This window comes from Myotis lucifugus, unplaced genomic scaffold (genome assembly GCF_000147115.1).
Source record: "Myotis lucifugus unplaced genomic scaffold, Myoluc2.0 scaffold_393, whole genome shotgun sequence".
Lineage (NCBI taxonomy): Eukaryota > Metazoa > Chordata > Mammalia > Chiroptera > Vespertilionidae > Myotis > Myotis lucifugus.
This window is the reverse complement of record NW_005871441.1, coordinates 467,222-488,346: the sequence shown is the minus strand read 5'-3', so window position 1 is coordinate 488,346 and position 21,125 is coordinate 467,222. Positions and strand designations below refer to the sequence as shown.

Genomic DNA, 21,125 nt, shown 5'->3' with positions numbered 1-21,125 from the left:
CATGGCTCAGGGACCTTAATCCCTGTGAAGAGACAGAAAGAGGGGAGGAGGGGATAAGGCCGCCAGGGGGAATGGTTTCACTCATGCTCTATGATCCCCTCACCTCTCCTGGGACTACTTTCCACAACCACAGTAGAACACTAAACTAGGAAAGGTTTCGATGGCCACCAGCAATCAAGAACTGTGTATTCAGGCTTTGTTTCTTCTGTCACAGTTGAATTCTGGTTTGTTTTCTCTGCTCTCCTGGAGAATCAGCTTATTCTGAATGCCGCATCTCAGGATCACTTTCTGGGCCAGAATGCCCCTGTTGCTGTCAGTTATATCAGCATCAAACTTTGCAGTACCACTTTGAATAATCAGAGCTGTATTTTATAGGAATAGAGTCTAGGACTCCTAAGGCTTTAAATCTCTAAACAATACCTTCTGTAATTGACATATTGTCACACAAGTGTGATTTCATGGCCATCCCATAAAGGTATATGATTGCCTTTTATAGTCGTGTCAAAGTAGCAATTTGTTATACTGTCTTCCTCACAGAAATCTCTTTTATATATTTCCGAGCCTGTAATCCGTTCTTTTGAAGATTTTCGGTTGTGGTAAATCTTCATCTGTATAGTGTTCCATTGAGAAAATATACCACAATTTATCCATTTATCTACTACATCCGCAATTTATCCATCATAGATTAGCATTTGGGTAGTTGTGGGTAGTGTATTCCAGAACATATCTTTTGATACATGTATGCATGCATTTCGGTTGGGTATATGTGAATAACTGGAATTACTAGATCATAGAGCATACATATGTTCCTTTAAAAGAACAGATACACTCCTACCAGTACTGAATGAGAGTTCTGGGTGTATTTTCTTTTTCTTTTTATCTGCCCCCCCCCCCTTTTTTTTTTTTTTTTGCTTAGCCCTTCTGGCAGGTATATAATGGTATTTTATTGTGGTTTTAAATTGTGTTTTCCAAACTAATGATGTTGAATGTCTTTTCATATGTTTATTTGCCATTTTGAATATCCTCTTTTGTGATATGTTGGTTCAAGTCCTTTTCCATGTTAGACTGTCTTTTTCTTCTTTCTTTTTTTGTTTGGTTTTTGGTGTGTGTGTGTGTTGGGGGTGGTGGGGAGGTTTTTAAGAGAAGGGGAAGAAAGCACTGGATGCCCTTTTTTTTATATTATAAATATGAATATTTTGTCAGAAATCTAGGAAATATCTTGCCTCTCTGTATGGGTCTTTTCCCTCTCTTGGTGTCTTTTGATGAACACAAGTTCTTAATTTTAATGTAGTCAAATTTATCCTTTTTTTTTTTAAGGGTCAGCACTTTTCTGTATCCTGTTTAAAAAATCTTTGCCTACTCCAAGATCACAAAGATATTTTTTCTGTTTTCTTTGGAAAGCTTTATTGTTTTATATTTTACACTTAAATTTGGTGTGAGATGAAATCAAGACATAATATTTTTTTTCATGTGGACAGCCAAGTGACACAGCACCTTTAATTTAAAGGACCATTATTTTCCCCCAGTTCATTTTAGTATCACCTGCATCAGGTATGTGAATATATGGACTCTAGTTTATATTTGGGGGCTATTTCTGGACCCTTTTCTGTTCAACTAATCTGTTTGTCTTTCTTTATGCCAATAACACACTATACTGTCTTCAATTATTGTATACCTTTACAGTAAATCTTGAAATCAGATGGTATCAGAACTTACACTACCACAGCTTACCAATTTAATTTTTTTTTCAAGATTGCCATTGCTATTTTAGATGCTTTGCATTCCCATATAAATTTGAGAATCATCTGGTTATTTTGTACAAAAATCCTGCTGGAGTTTTGATTGGAGTTATGTTCACTCTACACCAAGCATGTCTAACTCGCAGCCCGCAGGCCACATGTGGCCCACAATGAATATTTTTGCGGCCTAGGCAATATAACAGTATGTAAGAAACGTTTTAATAAAAATTTTGTAGCTTAATTTTTACACTATCCTGTTATGCATAGTTGTTAAAAATGAACTACAACGTTCGCTAATGACTGATTACTATAATCCTGTTGCATTCATTTCCCTTACGTGCAAGCACATCACTAATTTCTCTCCACTAATACTAGCAGCAAATATTTTAGCAGCCTATTGCCACGTCATTAGTCTTGTACTGACTTGTTTGGTGTGCGCAACAGGAAATATTTCTCTTTCTGGAGAACAAGAAAAATAGGTTTATTTGCTTTACGCTTATTAATTTGTGCAGTTATTCAGTATCTGGTAAGTTAATGTTCAAGAAAAAATATTAATTTTTATTAAAATGTTCTATTATTTTATGTTAACAATTACTCATTTATTTCAGCCCTTTGTATTCAGCATGTCTCTATTGAAATAAAGCTGCGTTTCTATGAAAATTGAAGCTTTTGGTTTTTTTGCGGCCCACATAAACTTAGACCTTGTTTATTTGGCCTGTGTTAGCCTTTGAGTTTGATATGCTTGCTCTACACCAACGATTCTCATCCAGGGGTGACTTTTGCCCTCCATAGGACATTTGGCAGTGTCTGGAGACATTTTTGGATGTCGCCCCTGGAGAGACAGAGGCCAATGGACAGGACAACCCTCCACCAACAAATCCATCCCCAAATGTCAGTAGTGCCTCTGTGGAGAAATTGAATTAATATCACTGTTTCGTTAGGGTTCCTGCCTATCATCTTACTACTTGTTTTTTGTTTGACCCACTAGTTTTGCTTCTGTTTGGTTTTTTGATGGGGATAAATTAACAATATTTATTAACTCATTTTTACTGATCTCTGAAGTTGCTAGGCATATATTTTACAGGTTTTATTTTTGGAGCTTATTCTATAGATTTTATCATGCATTTCTGACATGTTATAGTCTAATACAAATTATTTTACCAGTTCCTGATACTGCTAGATTCTTAATAGGCTTAATTTCTTTTCTTTTTTTTAAATTCTTTTTTTTTTAATATATTGTATTGATTTTTTACAGAGAGGAAGGGAGAGGGACAGAGAGTTAGAAACATTGATGAGAGAGAAACATCGATCAGCTGCCTCCTGCCCACTCCCTACTGGGGATGTGCCCACAACCAAGGTACATGCCCTTGACCGGAATCGAACCTGGGACCCTTGAGTCCGCAGGCTGACGCTCTATCCACTGAGCCAAACCGGTTAGGGCTAGGCTTAATTTCTTATATACTCCCCATATCCCTTTTGTGTATTATTGTCTTGCATTTAGGAGATATACATACATATACACACACACACACACACACACACACACTAGTGTCCCGGTGCACAGATTCATGCACCAGTGGGGTCCTTTGGCCTGGCCTGCGGGGACTGGGCCAAAACCAGCAGTCTGACATCCCCCAAGGAGTCCTGGAGTGTGAGAGGGACTCTGCAAAGTTGCTGTCACTCGGCAGCTCCTACCTTGAGCGTCTGCCCCATGGTGGTCAGTGCACATCATAGCTACCAGACGGTTGGCAGGTCACTTAGGCTTTTATATATATAGATATTTTACAAAAGACATAATAATTACTGTTTCATACAGTAAATATTCTTTTATATTGATCTATTATATTGTTCTTCATTCCCTCCTACATATCCATATTTCTCTTTAGGCTCATTTTCTCCCTTAACTTTTCCTTTAGTGTGGACCTGATAGCAAGAATTCACTACATTTTTGTCTAAAACATCTTTTTCAGTTTTGAACGATGTTTTATAGGATATAAAACTTAAGGTTTGTAGTTATTTCAGCACTTTAAAGATGTCATTCTATTGTCTTTTGGATTTTATTATTTCTGTTGAGAAGTTGTCTGTTGATTTATTGCTCCATTACTTTTAAGAGTTTTCTCTTTATTTTGGTTTTCAGCATTTTGACTGTGAGGTAGCTATGTGTATTTCTTTCTCATTGTATTATCAACTTGAGGTTTGCTGAGCTTCTGGAACCTGTGGGTTGATCTCTTTCATTTGTTTTAACATTTCTCAGTCATTTCTCCCCCAGCCTTCCCCCAGAAGTCATATATTTTGAGATCCCTGAAGACTGCAGTTTTGTTCCTCCACTGAGCCACGCCATAATCCTGAGCTCATGTCCAGGATCAGCAAATGCACCATGGGGGATGGGGGGCGGGGGGAAGTAGCTCCTGATTATTGACTCACTCTGAACATTTTCCTCAACTAGAGTATTAGTCCCTCATGTTGCTTCTACAACTATTTGATGCTTTAAGAAATGATTTTTGGAATTTATCTGGCATTTTTCCTAGTTGTCAGCAGGAATATTGGCCTGCCACACCCTAATATCTCCTGTTTGAGCGCAGAATATGTACAGTTGTTCTTGAGTGCTTGTCAGGTGCCAGATTTCCTTCTAGGCTGTAGGTATAGGTTTGTCCAGTCTAAAGTAGGTAAGACAGACATATAGAGAATAATACGGCATGCTATACTATAATAACGGTGCTTACAGTGTTAGAACAAAGGAGGCAAATGTGTGGGAAATTGCAAGTTTTATAATTTTACATGGTTACAGTTTCAAGTTTAATGGGTGAAACAATAGAGATGGAGTCAGTGAGATAGGTAGGGACCTGTGTGCCATGGTAAATAAGTGTTTTTACTTTTGGCAGGCTACGGAGAGCAGTTGAAGAATTTTAAGCATGGAGAAAGGTGATCAGATTTTTGTTTAGAATGATTACTTACATGTCATCATGAAATGTGGGCTCAAGAAGGAGAGGCACACAAAGCAGGGAGCCAGAGAGGAAACCACTATGGTCAGTCCAACATTAAATAAATGATGATCATCAACAGATTTGAAGGATGTTGAAGGGGTAGAATTGATGAAACTTAAGGGAATCGTGGAATTAAGAAAGCAGAAAGCCCAAGGTTTCTAGCTCAGGTGAGGACCATCAATCATAAAGAGAATACAGGAGAAAGAGCAGATAAGTAGTTTTAAACATATTGTGTGTTCCCACTCCAGTAGCTCTTTTACAGTTTTTGTCATATAATCCAAGAACATAATTCAGGGCACCCAAGGTTATCTTCTTGAAACTCCTGAGATGAATAGGAGCGATGCAGAGCCCAGGCCATTGCCTTCACCCTGCTTTCACTGGACCCTCTGATTTTATCTGTTTTACATGCTGTGCTTCCATTGAAACATTTTATTTGAAGAAAGTTTCCCATGCCAAAAGAAAAAAAGTTTTTGAGCAGTATTCCCTTTCTCATTCATCTTCCCATTTTAGGTCTCTTCCTCTGTCGGTATACAGGTGATAATCCTCTCTCAAGCCTTACATATTGTTCTTTCACCTTCCCTGGTGAATATCTTGCCTGTTTATGGGGGTGAGGGAGGGGCACAATCCTTCATTTGCAGTTCTACTGTCTTCTAGTATCCATTGATGTAAATGAGAAATTCAAAGCCCGCGCTATTTGTTGTTTCTTCCTGAAAGCATATATTATTTTCTCTTTATTTTTTAGTGTACAGGAATTTTACGAGAATGTGACTAGGTGTGTATCCTTCCGTCTTTTCCGTCTCCATATAAATCTTTTTTTTTTTGTAGCTCAGAGAAATGTTTCTATTATTTATTTGTTTTAGCTCCTCCATCTGTTCCTTTGTTCCCTTCCAGAATCCCCAGCTATTTACATGTTAGTTCTCCCAGATCTGTTCTCTAGGTCTCACAATTTTCATCTCTATGTATTTCTGCTCAGAGTTTTAAGATAACTGCTTGATCTTCCTGGCCACTAATTGGGTCTCAGCAGTTAGCCATCTTTTTTATTTCCCACATCAATTGCGGTGTGTGTGTGTGTAAATGTGTAAAATCATGTTTTGGAAACTCTAAGAAATATCTTTTGTCTTGTAATTGAACTTCCTTTTTGGTCTTATTATTTTTCAAATTTTTGTCTGTCTCCTTTAGGGGTTCAGTTAATCTGAGATTCACCACCTCAGGGTGCTATTATTTCCTTTTCCTACTTCTGACAGCTAGGTCCCCTTAAGTGGTTATCTTCCTTTTCTTCTACTATTTCAACTACCCATGTTTCAGGCAGGGAATGGCAGAACAGCCTCTGGGTCATCAGTCTGTGAGCCGGTGCCAATGAGATGTCTGTAGTCCCTGGCCGAGCTTTCTGGCATCCACATCTGGCATTTTCCTAGCCTGGGATAGGGAATATATCAGCTTCTTCCCTCCACTGGCTTCTTGGGGGATCACAGAGACCAGAAGATATACTCCCAAGAAGCCTCACAGAGACCAGCATCACCCTTCCTCGCAGGGGTCCATGGAGCTCTGTGGACCATGCTCTCTCCAGGGTATTGAAGCCTGATTGTTGCCTTGGAGCCCTCTCCTGACCCAGGGGGACAGTTCAGCACCAGCTCTCTGGGCTGAGCAGGTCTTGCCCACAGCCACTAAGCATCACTTGCCTGTCAGTCCTAGTCACTGGGGCTCAATAGAGTTCACAGGATTGGAGATGGGGAGAGGCAGCAGAGACACTTTCTTGTCATCATCTGTTCAGAACCTCCCAGCAAGTAGAGCCAAAAAATATGTAAGTAAATAAAGAGTGAGAGAGACACCACCAGACTAGATGGTCTCTAAGCTTTCGTCCAATGCCAGCATTTTACAGTTCTACGCATTTATGGTCTCCAGTTTCAGCTCAGTCCTCAGTACCCTTAGGCCACACTTTTATGTCTTCCCAGCATGCTCTGCTTCCCCAAAGGGAATATTTGAGACTTTTATTTCTCTCCTCAAGCCCTCTGCTTACCCTCCTTCTTGTTCACTGTCAGCCCATGACTTTGAATTTTTCCTCACAGAAAAGAGACTCTCATATTAAGTTGCTCAGCTCCCTCCGCTTACTCTTAAACCTGTCTCCTTTCATTGCCTGCCTGCCTGCCTGCCGTCCATCTTTCCATCCTGCTTGAGTCTCTTTCTCCCATGATTTCTGTGATCATGTGCACTCCCGGTTTTTCCTTTTCTCTGGCCACTCTTTCGTTTTGCTTTTGCGTTCAGTCTCACCTAATTCTGATTCTTCTCCCATATTACTGCTGGCTGCCAGGGCATCTTTTCACTGCATGAAGTTGATCATATCACCCCCTCCTTAGAACCTCGCTGCGCTGTGACAAGAATAGGCAAAACTAATCCATAGTGATAGAAGTCAGAATAGTGGTAGCTCTGGGCAGGGGAAATGGGAAATGGGAACTTTCCGGGGTGCTGGAAATAGTCTATATCTTGTTTTGGGTAGTGGTTACATGGGTCTCTACATACATAAACATTCACTGAGCTGTACATTAAGACTAGAGTATTGTACTCTGTGTATGTTATGCCTCAAGTTAGACACACACACAAACTTTCAGTGGTTCTCCATTATGATGACAGGTTAAAATCCAAACTCCTTAGACTAGCCCACAGATTTTTTTTTCATTCCTTCCTCAACTCTTGGCTCAAGCATCTTCCTGTGAATTCCATCCTGACTTCCCCAAGGTTATGACACATGGGTCTTCCACATTCACTTAGGGCTGTAAGCATAGGCCTATCCTAATTCTTAACAGACTGTGTTGTAACTGTCCATCTACTTCCCTCACTAGCCTGGGGGCTCCCTAAGAATAGGAATCGTCTCTTCAGTTCCATTGTTCCCCTGGTGCCTTGTGTAGCGACTGGCACATACTAGTAGACTCCCCTACATGTCTGCTGAGTGAATGAATGCAAGCTTACTTTGTATTTGCTTCCTTCCTCCAGCCTGCAGGATGCTTCCTCTGTGAAAGAAAGTGCACAATGGCAGTTTTTGATACTCCTGAGGAGGCCTTTGGCATCTTACGTCCCATCTGTGTTCAGCTGACAAAGACCCAGACCGTGGAGCATGTGGAGCAGCTGCAGGCACAGTTACGGACTGTGAGTGACTCGGCCCTCCAGGAGCTTCAGCAGTACATCCTCTTCCCTTTGCGGTTTACCCTGAAGACCCCAGGTCCCAAAAGGGAGCGCTTGATCCAAAGTGTGGTGGAGTGCCTCACATTTGTCCTCTCCTCAACATGTGTGAAGGAACAGGACCTTCTCCAGGAACTCTTTTCAGAGCTCTCCACTTGTCTATATTCCCCCAGCTCCCAAAAACCCGCCGCTGTGTCAGAGGAGTTGAAATTGGCTGTGATCCAGGGCCTCAGCACATTAATGCACTCGGCCTATGGGGACATCATTCTGACTTTTTATGAGCCCTCCGTTCTGCCTCGTTTAGGATTTGCTGTATCTTTGCTCTTAGGCCTAGCAGAACAGGAGAAGTCAAAGCAAATTAAAATCGCGGCCTTAAAATGTTTGCAGGTTCTACTCTTGCAGTGTGATTGCGATGACCATCCGAGGTCCTTGGATGAGCTTGAGCAAAAGCAGCTGGGAGACTTGTTTGCTTCCTTTTTACCTGGAATCTCAACAGCACTGACCAGGGTTATCACAGGAGACTTTAAACAAGGGCACAGCATTGTCGTATCTTCCCTAAAGATCTTTTACAAGACAGTGGGCTTTATCATGGCTGACGAACAGCTCAGAAGAACCTCAGAGGTCCAAGCACAGCCTATGGTGGAGCACAGAGTAGCCAAGCTGATGGTTCACAGGGAAGCCGATTGGATAAAAAATACTGGCGACAAGTTGACCATCCTTATTAAGAAGATAATTGAGTGTGCTTCAGTTCACCCACACTGGAAGGTGAGGCTGGAGCTGATAGAACTTGTTGAGGCCCTTCTTCGGAAGTGTAGTCAGTCACTGGTCGAATCGGCTGGACCCCTTCTGAAGGCTTTGGTGGGTCTATTAAATGATGAGAGTCCTGAAGTCCAAGCCCAGTGCAATAAAGTTCTGAGACATTTTGCAGATCAGAAAGTAGTGGTGGGCAGCAGAGCCTTTGCTGACATCTTGTCAGAAAACCTACATTCCCTTGCCACCTCTCTTCCCCGCCTAATGAACTCCCAAGATGATCAGGGCAAATTCTCTACTCTCTCCTTACTACTCGGTTATCTGAAACTCTTGGGCCCCAAAGTGAACTTTGTCCTCAACTCTGTGGCCCACCTCCAGCGCCTTTCCAAAGCGCTTATCCAAGTTCTAGAATTAGACGTGGCTGACATCAAAATTGTTGAAGAGCGGCGTTGGAATTCTGATCACCTGAGTGCTTCTCCAAAGACAGCCACACGGCCATGGAGTCAGATTCAGAGGAGATACTTCCGCTTCTTTACTGATGAGAGGATTTTCCTGCTCTTGCAGCAGGTCTGTCAGCTTCTTGGTTTTTATGGGAACCTCCATTTGCTTGTGGATCACTTTATGGACCTGTACCATGAGTCCGTGGTTTACCGAAAGCAAGCTGCCATGATCCTTAATGAACTGGTTGCAGGGGCTGCTGGGCTGGAAGTGGAAAATCTTCATGAAAAACATATTAAAACAAGCCCAGAGGAACTGAGAGAGATCGTGACATCTCTCCTTGAAGAATACACAAGCCAAGAAAACTGGTATTTGGCCACTTGTATTGACGCTGAAGAAATGGGAGAGGAGCTAACTATGAAGCAGTCAGGCCTCCAGGCCATCACATCTGGTGCACACACCTGCCAAGTTACATCTTTTCCAGCCTTCTCAAAGCCAAGTCCCACTATCTGCTCCATGAACAGCAACATCTGGCAAATATGCATCCAGTTGGAAGGGATCGGCCACTTTGCATATGCACTAGGAACAGACTTCCGTTTGCTCTTGATGTCAGCCCTCTATCCAGTCCTGGAGAAGGCTGGAGACCAAACCCTGCTCATTAGCCAGGCCGCTACCAGTGCCATGATGGACATTTGCCACGCTTGTGGCTACGACTCCCTACAGCAACTGATCAACCAAAATTCAGACTATTTGGTGAATGGGATCTCTTTAAATCTGCGCCATCTGTCTCTGCACCCCCATACCCCAAAGGTCTTGGAAGTCATGCTGAGGAACTCTGATGCTAGCCTGCTTCCTTTGGTGGCAGATGTGGTTCAAGATGTCTTGGCCACCCTGGACCAATTTTATGATAAGAGGGCTACGTCCTTTGTCAGTGTTCTGCACGCCTTGCTGGCAGCATTAGGTACATTGAGAGCCCCCCCCCCCCTTTTTTTTTTGATGCCCTTAACCAGAATCGAACCTGGGACTCTTCAGTCTGCAGGCTGACGCTCTATCTACTGAGCCAAACTGGTCAGGGCGAGAGCCCTTTTTAATGCTGTTTTTTTTTTTTTGAGGGGGGGGGGGGGGACTGGAATCCTTATTTGCTTAACCTTATTGTTTTCTTTGTGGTTATGCTGTGGAGGACATTATTTGAGTATTATTTGAATTTGCCCAGTTTCACATGTTATGGTCACATACTTTTAATAATCTCTACCTTCTATTGAGCTCCTGCTCTGTGCCGGGGACATGAACCCTGCAGACTAAATGTAAATATTATTTTTGTTTTGCAGATAAGAGCTAAGGCTCAGTGAGATCCTACTTAGCCAGGGTCACACAGTTAATAATGAGAAAAGTCAGGATTTGTGATTTTTTTTTTCCTTTTCAATATACCAAGCTGCTCCTAGCAATACTTAAGAATGAGCAGTATCTATGCAATAGCCACATGTAGCTAGTGACTGCCATATTGGACAGAGGAGGTCTAGAAACTTTCTTTTGACATTTTAATTGTACGAGGTGGTTTGAGATTCTCTCCTTCCCTTTGATCCTGTTGGTTGTCTACCAGAGGTGTTAGCCATCATTAAAATGGTAAAGTGTTTGGATTATATGAAAAAAAGAATCCCTCAACTGAATAGTCCATCTTTGAATGAGAAACAAATTTTTTAAAAAATGAGCTATACACCTGAGTCCCTTTTATCCAAAGAGCATGGCTCCAGTGCTTAATTCAGTACTGCTAATAGCCTCCAAAGTAGATGGAAAGGTCACTGACCTCATCAGCTGAGAAAGCCAAGACCATGTAAGAAAGTTTCTCCCAGAAGGTGAGGGAAATAAGGACAGTCCTCTGGCCTACAGCTAATACCATTTCCAATGTTCATTCATTCATTCATGAACATTCATATGTAGTGTAAATGTTCTTTTATTCATTCATTCAATGAGGAATGCCTGCCATATGTCAGGCACTGTGCTAAGTAATCAGGATACAGCAGTGAACAAGATGAATAAACTCGTGGAGCTTTCCTCCTACTTCAGGAGAGATGATAAACAAGTAAACAAATCACTAAACTCGTTTAAAAATCTTATAAGCCCTGTGAAGAAACAGACAACTTAATACAAGAGAGAAACAGGGACGGGCTACTTTACGTAGATATATGCTCTTTGGATAAAAGTAAGTGTTCAAAGAGGGCCTCTCTGAGGAAGTGACACTAAAGCTGAGACCTGAAGACTGAGAAGGACCCACCAGTACATGTTTTTTATGGTTTTTAAGAATATTCAGGCAAAGGGAACAGCAGGTGGAAAGGCCTGGAAAGAAGAAAGGGTTTGGAATCTTTGGAGACTAGAAGAGGTCATGGTGGAGAGACTGAGACAAGGTGAAATTAGAAAGGTGGGCAAGGACAAATCCTGTAGGGCCTTGTAGACCAAGGGAAGGAGTTGAGATTTTATTTTGCATCCACTCGAAAGCCTGTGTACTGGACTAGTCCCTGGGCTGTCAGTAGTGACCAAGAAGAACCTAGTCCCTGCCCTCCTGGAAACTACGAAGACTGGCCAACTGCTTGTACATTTTAGACTGTGGCTGACTTCCGTGGTCCAAATACACTTCAGACTTCACCCGTTAGTACTTTGGGGAACTCTACTACATATTAATTTGAGATTTAAAAAATATATTAAGAAAAGACCTATTAAATCTATCCTCTCAGGAGCTATCTCAATTTGGACCTTGAAAATGGAATTGCCTTGGAGTGCTAATGTCTTTGGTCATCTCCGGGAGGAATTCTGTATAGCAATTTTTTTTTTTAATGGAACTAGAGGAGGAGGGGTCTCCATTGCAGAGGAAAATCAGTGTAGGTAAGGTTGATTTGAGAGCATCTTAGGAAAAGAAGCACAATTGGGGCTAGCTTTTCTGAAGCTTTTGAGATAACCCAGAGTACACTTGCATTCTGAACAGTAAGCAGTACTGAGGTGGAATTGATCAGTCACACACACATCAGAGTAGCACTAGATGCTGGCATTTCTGTGTTGTCATCCAATTGTCTAACTGATGGGAGTGGAAGTGTGGTCGCAAGGAACTTCCAAAAGGTCCTAAAAGAAACAAGGACATTTTTTAGGAAACTGAGTTACCATAAACACAGTGTTTTATAAGCATCAACTGAAAAGCATTAGGTACCACAGGGAGGGCAAGAGCCATCATCAGTTAAACTACTCCTAAGCACCAACTATTGGTTGGCTGATTATTTATTCATAACAAAACAAGGCTGTGAAAGCATCCATGTCACATGCCTCAGTACTTGGAGATTTGCCACATCTGTACATGCAGAGCTGCCACATTGTTTTGACGGTTGCATAATATTCTGTTGTATGGCTGCACCATTATTTAAGCATTCTTTTTTGTTGTACATTTTGGTTGTTTCCAATCTTTTGCCACCACAAAAAAATGCTGCAATGAATATCTTCATAGGTCATTTTTGAACACGGGTAAGTATATCAGTAGGGTAAGCTTCCTAAGACAAATGCTGGCTTAGAGTATTACATTTAAATTTTGAATAGAGTATCAAATTGCTCTCCAAAGAGTTCCTGCCAATTTAAACTCCCATCAGCGATGTATGAGTGCCAATTTTGCCACACCCTCACCCACACTATATATTACCCAGCTTTTTGATCTTTGCTAATCTAATAGGAGAAAAATAGCACCTTATTATAGTTCAATTTGCATTAAGAGTGAGGTTGAGTTTCATTTCATGTGTTGAAAAGCCATTTGTGAGCAAAGACTTTTTAATGTCTGGCACTAGACTTAAATCGAGGAAATAATCTTCATAACCGGTCTGCTTTTCGCATTGTGAATGCTGGGGCCTAACTCGTTGGGAATGCAGTCCCTTAGGGTACATCATGGGCCTGATTTGTGTCTGGGGATGAGGCATTAAAGAAATGTCGTGATTGGCCCCTGCATATAGGAACCTCCAGATCGAAGGCTCTCATCTCCAGCATTTGCTCTCTGCTCCTCCCAGTTGCCTGACCTGGCACCTCCACCTGCTGTTGCTCTGCTCTGTGCAGATGCTCCTTGATGGAGAGGAGATTAGCAAGTGCTAAAGGTTATCGGAGACTTCTTCCCTGCTGCCTGCACAAGGAGAGTGAAAATTCAGGCTAAAGGCTTTTCTTAGTTGTTCTTTCACTCTTTACTAGTAAGTATTAAGAGCCTTTTTGAAATGAAGTCCCAGGGTTGAAATTTGAGTTGCTCTGGTTAAAGAAGGGCTAGAAACCCTGGGCCCACCCTGGCTAGCCTGCTATCTCTTAACCTCCCTGTTGTGACCCAGAGATATGTATGCAGAGCACAGTTTGAAAATCACTGGTTCAGTGATGTTTAAGGCTTATTCTCTGATGACACATCAGAAGTATGGAAGCATCACTGAAGAAGAAAAAGCTGTAGAAAGAAATGGCAGCCTTTGGAAGCATTTTATGTCAGAAATACAGATGTGAGCCTATATTCATTCGCAAGGCTCCATAGAGCCTGTCTTTTGCTAATGAGTGGTGTCTCCTGTACTCGGAATTTTGTCACTTGTACATGTTCACCAATCTAGTGTATTTATTCATTCAGCATATATTTTTGAGTACCCATTCTATGCTGGGCACGTTGGGTTTCCAGTTGTGATCAATGGGTCATAGAGTCTAATGGGAGATTCAGGTGTTAACAGTACACACAAATAAATATAATTATAAATCATGATGAATTGATATGAAAGCAAAGAACATGGTGCTACATAAGACAACATAGAAGGGACCTAAGTTAGATTGCGGGGGTCAAGGGATGGCGTTTGTGGCCAAGTTATATTTGTATCGAAACATGAAAAGTGAGTTGGCATGGGAGCGAAATATTCCAGACAGCAAGAACAGTATATTCAAAAGTCCTAAGACAGGAAAACACCTGGCACATTGGAGAACTGGAAGATGGTACAGCAACTGGGAGTGGTTAGAAGATGAGGTTAGAGAGACAGGTAGGGCCTGGATCATGCAGGGGCCATGCAGACCATGGCAAAGAGCTTATCCTATATAATAAAAGGCTAATATGCAAATTGTCCCCTCAACTGAGAGTTCCACCTGGGGGCAGGGCCGACTGGCCAACCTCCTGCATCCCCTCCCTCCAGCCCCATCGGCCCCAATCAGGATGGGCCGGCTGGACCCCACCCATGCACGAATTCGTGCACCGGGCCTCTAATTCTCCTTATAAGTATTAATGACTATTGTCAATGACCAAGGTGATCATTCTAACACTTTATTTACAGCCCAGTGGTTCCCAGACACAAGTGATCTTGGGCAACTCCAAGAGCAAAGTATAGGGGAGGAGGGAAGTCATTTGAGCCAAAGATCAACAACTCTTCAGGACAGACTTGAGAACATCACCACAGCCGAAGATATTGAACAGTTTTTGCTGAACTACCTCAAGGAAAAGGATGTGGCAGATGGAAATGTCTCAGAGTTTGATGAGGAAGGTAAGTATAATTTATTTGGGCTCAGCCGTTATTTTTCTGTTTGAAGCAGATTATTGTGAAAACAATGAAAGGTCATTATAGAAGGTTTGGAAGGAAAAAAAAATCACTCATAACGCCACCTTGCTAACGTAGGCTTTCTCACTTTTTGTGTAATCTTTTTCCATTCTTTTTTGTTGCAAACCTATTTTTATATGGTTGCAGCCTGTTTAAATGCAGTATGCCCTTTTTGCATTTAGTTTTATAATAAGGAACTCTCCATGTTGCTGTAGAGTTTTAATAATTAATATTTTAATAGCTGCTACTAAGTATCCATTTCCCTGTGGGAAGTTTAGGTTGCTTCTAGCTTTTCACTCTAATAAATAGAGCTACAGCGGATGATTCTGTGCATGTGACCTTTTCCTTCTTTTTGCAAATTTCTTTGTAAATCCCAGAAGTGGGATTTCTGGGTCAAGGATATGAACATTATTTTATGCTTGCCAAATTGCCTTCCAGAAAGGTTGTATCAATTTACACCTTCCCTTCAGCAGTGCAGTATTAATACCGGTTTCACCACAACCTTGCCAACATTGGCTAGCACCAGTTTTACTTCATGCTAAATTAAAATGATTCTTGTTATTTTACTTTGCATTCTCTGATTAGTGGAAAGGTTGAACATCTTTCTCTGTGCTTCTTTCCTGACAATTTCTTTTCTTTTACTTATAAATTGTCTATTTATATGCTTGTCCGTTTATTTATTGGTGGGAGGAAGGTTCAATGTTTTTCTTACCAATTTATATGATAAAGAAGGGAGTTTAGGCTAGCTGAAGCTCTGGCCTGTTGTTTTATTCACAAGCCCAATCTGGAGCTTCAGGTCACAAAAGGATTAATAAATTATTAGAATCTCCTCTGCAACTATAAAATGCCAAGTTATAATGAGCTTGGTGGTCTCAGAACTATCCTAAATCGAACTGAGTCCCAAATAGTTTGTTAGGGTGGAATCAAGCAGATTTCTTTCTTTTTTTTGCGATTTCTACTCTGAGGCTCTGATGAACTGAAGCCAGCAACAAATTCCTACTAAATAACAGGGCAGCATCACAGGGCCCAAGTAATGATTTATGCAGAGTTGAGTCATTGGCTTCCCCAAGGACAGAGTTTTCTAATCAGAAATCTATCAGTTTTTCTTCTCAGTTTTGTTTCTTGAGCCAACCCAATCCTTCTTTTCCTGAACTGCACCCCTCGCTCAAACCTGAAGAAGGGGAGGCAGCTTGATCCCTCGTAATTTGGATTTGCCGTTCTTCTTTTAAATCCTAGCAGTGTCAGTGAATCCATTCTTTTACGATTAGGATCTTCTGGGTCTAGTTGATGTTCACTAGGAATACACTGAATGAATCAAACCTTCCTTCCAGTAACAGAAACATTCGCATCCCTCCAGTAACATTCTGCAATCGGTGAATTTCAAACAACAAAGCCTACTCTGGGAAGAAAAGCACAGCCTTATCGTCCTTATAATTATCATTCATCAAGGACACACCACACACTTGGCATTGTGAAGAATGTTTGGCTTAGTGCTGTTTGACATGCGTTTTTTGTTTTAACCACAATAAAAGCACCGTGTGTTTCTGAGGTTCCTTTCTCCAAGAACTCCATGCATTGTACAGATGCATTTTCATTGATCTCTTCAGCATCTGTTAGAGACAGGTGTGGCCTCTACTACACGATTCTGTTTTCCAGTAGAGGAAACTGAAATGGGGAAAAGTTAAGGGAGCCATGCTCAGCTTAATGGAGATGAGCACAGCTGGTCATGGGGGGGAGGCTGGAGGCTGTAAGTAAACAGGAAACTTTTTCAGGGTAGGGATTTTGACCTGGTTTTCAGGAAGCTCTTGAGTCTTTTTGTTGAGAAGATCAAAGGATTTTAAAGGCTGGTGGCGAAGACAGACATATACCCGCTTTGGTCAAAGGATGAACCAAGAGGAAAGGACCAAAGGCCACCCAGGGAATGGTGCAGCCTAGGGGCTCCATATCAGAGCCTTGCTCTCTTAGGTTTTTACTGTAAATATTTACTCATGGAAATTTAGAGAAGACCAGAGGTATAGAAAAAAATAAAGCTCATCTATTATCTCATGACCCATCTCTGTTCATATTTTGTTGTACTTCCAACTTTATATAAAAATTTCTATAACAGTGCTCACAATGTGTGCAATTTTGTATCCTGCTTTTCTCTTTTTAACACAATGTTATTTCATAAGCACTTTCCCTTGTCTTTAAAGCCCTTGGTAAACACAAATTTTAGGGCCTTCATAACATGTTATTCTCTGGCTGTCCCAGGATTTATAAAGCCATCCTCCCTCCGTGGACATGGAGTATTTCCCCCGTTTTTAGCTGTTACAGTTAATGCTTTGGTGAATATCTTAACTCATATCTTGACCCAAATTTAACATGGTTTAAATTTGGGATTTAAATTAGGATCAGTTTCTAGACATTTTCCCTCCTAAGTCCTGTTCCTGATCTGAGGTTGGGAGATCAAGTTAAGTTGGGCATTGCTCATAAAAATACTGTCTTTTTCCAGAGGAGCAGTCAGACCCTCCCAAAGAGGACGAGAATGACACCGGTCCCCACGTGGAGCCCCCACTGCCACTGCAGATCCAAATAGCCACAGACGTGATGGAGCGCTGCATCCACTTGGTGTCAGATAAAAACCTGAAAATCCGCTTGAAGGTCAGTGTGCAGCCCTTTCCTGCATTCACTAAAGCCTGGTGTGGTTGGTAGCGACTATAGGGATGAGCAAGTAGCTGCCCTTATCTCCTGGTCCATGTGTGGTGGCCAAGAGAAGCCATCAAGGGGAATGTATCTGTGGGATGACATTCTTAGCTTTCTGTATTGGCTCAGATGCCAAAAGGAGCTGAGTCCCCTTTGTGGAATTAAAAACCACAAAGTTTTGGAGAGTCGTTGAATTTCCAAGGGGAAGAAAGGCATATGCTTTGGAAAGGATGTCATTTTCTGAGCTGACTTCATGAAAGATGTAGGTTTCAGAACTTTAAAGTAATGGTCATTCTTCCAAGCCTGACACTAGCCCTTATCTCTGTTCTGTTTCTATTTTCATCCCAGGAAAAACACCAGCGCTGTTCTTAATCTTACATCTTCCTTTGCTGGCAGCTTCCCAAGCAGCATCCCGTCAGCGAGGACTTAAACTGTGCGGTTGTGACTCCAACAACAGCACAGTGGGGTGCAGAGGGGTGGGCACTGGGGACAGAGCTTTCAGAGTCGTTTGAGGGAAGATCTCAATATCTAAAGGAAAACAACACAGCCTGGCCCACTCCTCCCCACCCACAGCAGGAGTGAGAAGCAGCTGCCTCGATGAATTACTGGGAGTGATGAGAGCACATTGCCCTGCGCAGGGGTGTGGGCTGGGAAACCCTGCTCCACAGATTCTCTCAAACCTCGGCCTCCGCGTTTTGTGGAATTTGTGTAGTCTTCCCAGAGGCACTACCTAGCATGCATCTGTTGTTCTGTTCAGGGGGCGCTTTTCCAGTGTCCGCTGCATGCAAGGCGTTGTCTGCTTGATCCAGCCATCTTCCCCTTCCGGGAGACATTGTAGCAGTTGTGTACACACCAGAGTTACTCAGAGCATCAACACTGGAGTCAGGACTACGACCTGAGTTCAAATCCTGCCTCTGCCTCTTACTAGCCATGTGACCTTGAATAATTAATTCACCTTTTTCAACTTCTTCATCTGTAAAATGGAGGTGGTGGTGCCTACCTCACTAGGTTATTGATTATAAATACAAAACAGCATCCTGTATGACATACACACTCATTCACTCATTTATTCACTGAGTGCTTATTGAGGACTGCGACAGGTCAGGCAGGGGATGTATAGAAGGAAGTGAAGCACATATGGTCCCTGTCTTCATGGAATTTCCTGCCTCTTGTGGGGAAGGAGGCGATACATAGACACACACTTAGAGGTTGAGGAAATGCTGTGAAGGTAATAAGAAGGTTCTATGATAGAAAACAGTAATTCGCCCATCTAGTAAACATGTATTGGGAACCTACTCTACCAAACCCTGCTGAGTAAGGCAGACCTTACATTCGGATTTAGGCCAGGTTGTCAGGAAGGTGGTAATATTTAAACTGAGACTTAAAAGTTTGAAAAGGAGCCAACCATGTAAAGGGGCAAAGGCAGAGAGAAGAACATTCCAGGCAGAGGAGGAAATTGTATCTTTGAATCAATGAAGTATATGACATAACTTGCCCAGTTAATAACAGAACTCAAGTTCAAAGCCAGTCGGTGATACCAACGCCTTTTCCACTGTGTGCTCTGCTCTCCGCTGTGGACTGAGGTTTCTCCTATTCCAGGGCCTCTTTTGTTCTTTGTTTCTGTTCCAGTCTCAGTGTAACCAGCACACAGTAGGCATTTAATACAAGGTTTACTGCTTAACATTAAGTTGACAGGCTTCCCTCTGTCTTTCTGACTCAGACATGCACCCTCATCCGCTCTGTGGAGGCAGCCCCGCCCTGTGGGCTGACCACGCCCATGGGACTGAAGCCAACCACCTGCTTTCAGCTGGGAGAGATGAGAGATCAGGAAGGTGAAAAATGCGATTTACATCTAGGCTCCCCCAAACCTTTCTTCTAAGATTGACTATCTCCGCTGCCTGCTTGACCCCTCCATTAGGAATAACAGACCTTGATCGCACCTCACCTCTCGATTTCACTCCTCCACTGTTCCTGTCTCATTAAGCAGCACTTGCATCTCTTCAGTTGCTAAGTCTGAACCCAAACAGCTCTTCGATCCCTCTCTTCATCTCCCCAGTATCGGGTCTTCCAGCAGTTTAAACCATTCATCTCCAAAACAGATAAGTTTGCAGCCACAATTACATGGCCACCTCACTTCCCTCCTCTCGTGACATGTGCCATGGTTCCTCACGGGCCTCCTTACTTCTCTCTCCCACTTCAAGTCCCTTCTCAACCCAGCAGCCAGAATGACCTTTTTAAAACATGAATTGTATCATGCCCCTTTCCTGCTTAAGGCATTCTGATGGCTCCCCACTGCCCTTAGTACAAAATGAAAAATTCTTAACATGACACCTGTGTCATTAATAGGTTATCCATCCCCATCTTACCCGTCCTCTTGTGCTCCACCCTGCGCTGCCTCAGCTCCTACGCACCGCAAGCTCCCCACCTCAGGGTCTCCCTCGTCACTATTTCCGGTTCTAGGAACACTAGTACACTCTGTGCACGTGACTAACTGTTACTCATCCTGTGTGTCTCCTTTTACGAGTTTGTTCCTCACACTTGTCGCAGTTGGTGATCACCCTTTACTTGGGTGTTATCTTTCTGCAGTGGACCAAGGCCCCACGAAGGCATACGTATTTTGTCCCTGAGTGTCCCCACCCAGTACCTAGCCATGCTTGGCATATTATTAGGACTCAGTAAATATTTATCCAATTAATGAGTTCTAAATGTTACTCTTTTAAAATGGGGACTTGACCGCCCTGGTTTCAAGCCTGTCCTCCCTCCTGAAGCCATGCCCTCTTTCCTTCCAGGTCCTGGATGTGCTGGATCTGTGTGTGGTCGTTCTGCAGTCCCACCAGAACCAGCTCCTCCCTTTGGCTCACCGGGCCTGGCCCCCGCTCGTACGCCGACTCACAAACGATGACCCCCTGGCAGTGCTCAGAGCCTTCAAGGTACTACCCTGGTGGCCCCCTATTGCCGTGGGGACAGAGGGGAGTAAGCACAGAGCTCACTAGTGTCTTTTGGGATTTGTTCTCTTTGTATCTGATTGCAGTGTAATATCCCTGGAAGAAAGCATAAAGAAACCAGAAAGGCACAAAGGAGAAAATAAAAGTCAGTTTCCTTCTGAATTTGAAGCAGGAGGAAGTAGTGGATGATAGGGCCACCAATATTTATTGAGCACCTACTGTGTGTCATAGAGTGTGCTTGGTACTTCCCCATACATGAGCTCATCTCCTTATAACAACCTTGTAATGTAGATATTATCATCCCCATGTTTGACAGAGGAGGAAACAAGCTCAGAGAAGCTAAGAAATTTTCTCAAGATCACACAGCTAGTAAGTGCTAGAACCCAAACCTTTGAGTTCACGCCCATGTTCTTTGCACTGCACAAGAGTCAAGGTGAAGGGATCTAGTTCTAGCAATGGGCATCCTCTGCCAGCCGAGTGACTTTGGCAAAGCCAGTGACCACCCATTTTCAGGTTGGGCTTAGGAACACCTGTCCCGTCTTCCTCATAGTGCTATTGTCAAGGATAAAATGGGGCTGCTGGGTGAAATGCTTTGAAAAATTTAAAGCCCTACATATATGTAAGGTATTGTTCTCCCTGACTTAGTTTGACTTCTATTAGCTCACATATTTTAGCTGATTTATGTATATTCTTTCTTGTTCTAAAAAGCACTTAAGGCAACCTACAGAGATACATTTACCATGGCAAGGTAATATAAACTGGAGGTAGGTGAGCAAGACGAGGGATATAAAAATGAAGCCAGGAACACAACTAAGATACTTGGCAAAGGTAATTTGGTTTTCTGTA

At 42.5% G+C, this 21,125-nt stretch overlaps 1 protein-coding gene across 1 annotated transcript in view; it reads left to right on the top strand.

Moving 5' to 3' along the window:
- TTI1 (TELO2 interacting protein 1) overlaps window positions 1–21,125 on the top strand; it is a 48,080-nt gene that overhangs the window by 12,719 nt on the left and 14,236 nt on the right. Inside the window, exons 2-5 of the mRNA XM_006102013.3 lie at window positions 7,712–10,046; window positions 14,392–14,598; window positions 17,144–17,292; window positions 20,124–20,264. Of these exons, the coding sequence (XP_006102075.1) occupies window positions 7,748–10,046; window positions 14,392–14,598; window positions 17,144–17,292; window positions 20,124–20,264 (2,796 nt within the window). The 5' untranslated portion in view covers window positions 7,712–7,747. The remainder of the gene's footprint in view (window positions 1–7,711; window positions 10,047–14,391; window positions 14,599–17,143; window positions 17,293–20,123; window positions 20,265–21,125) is intronic.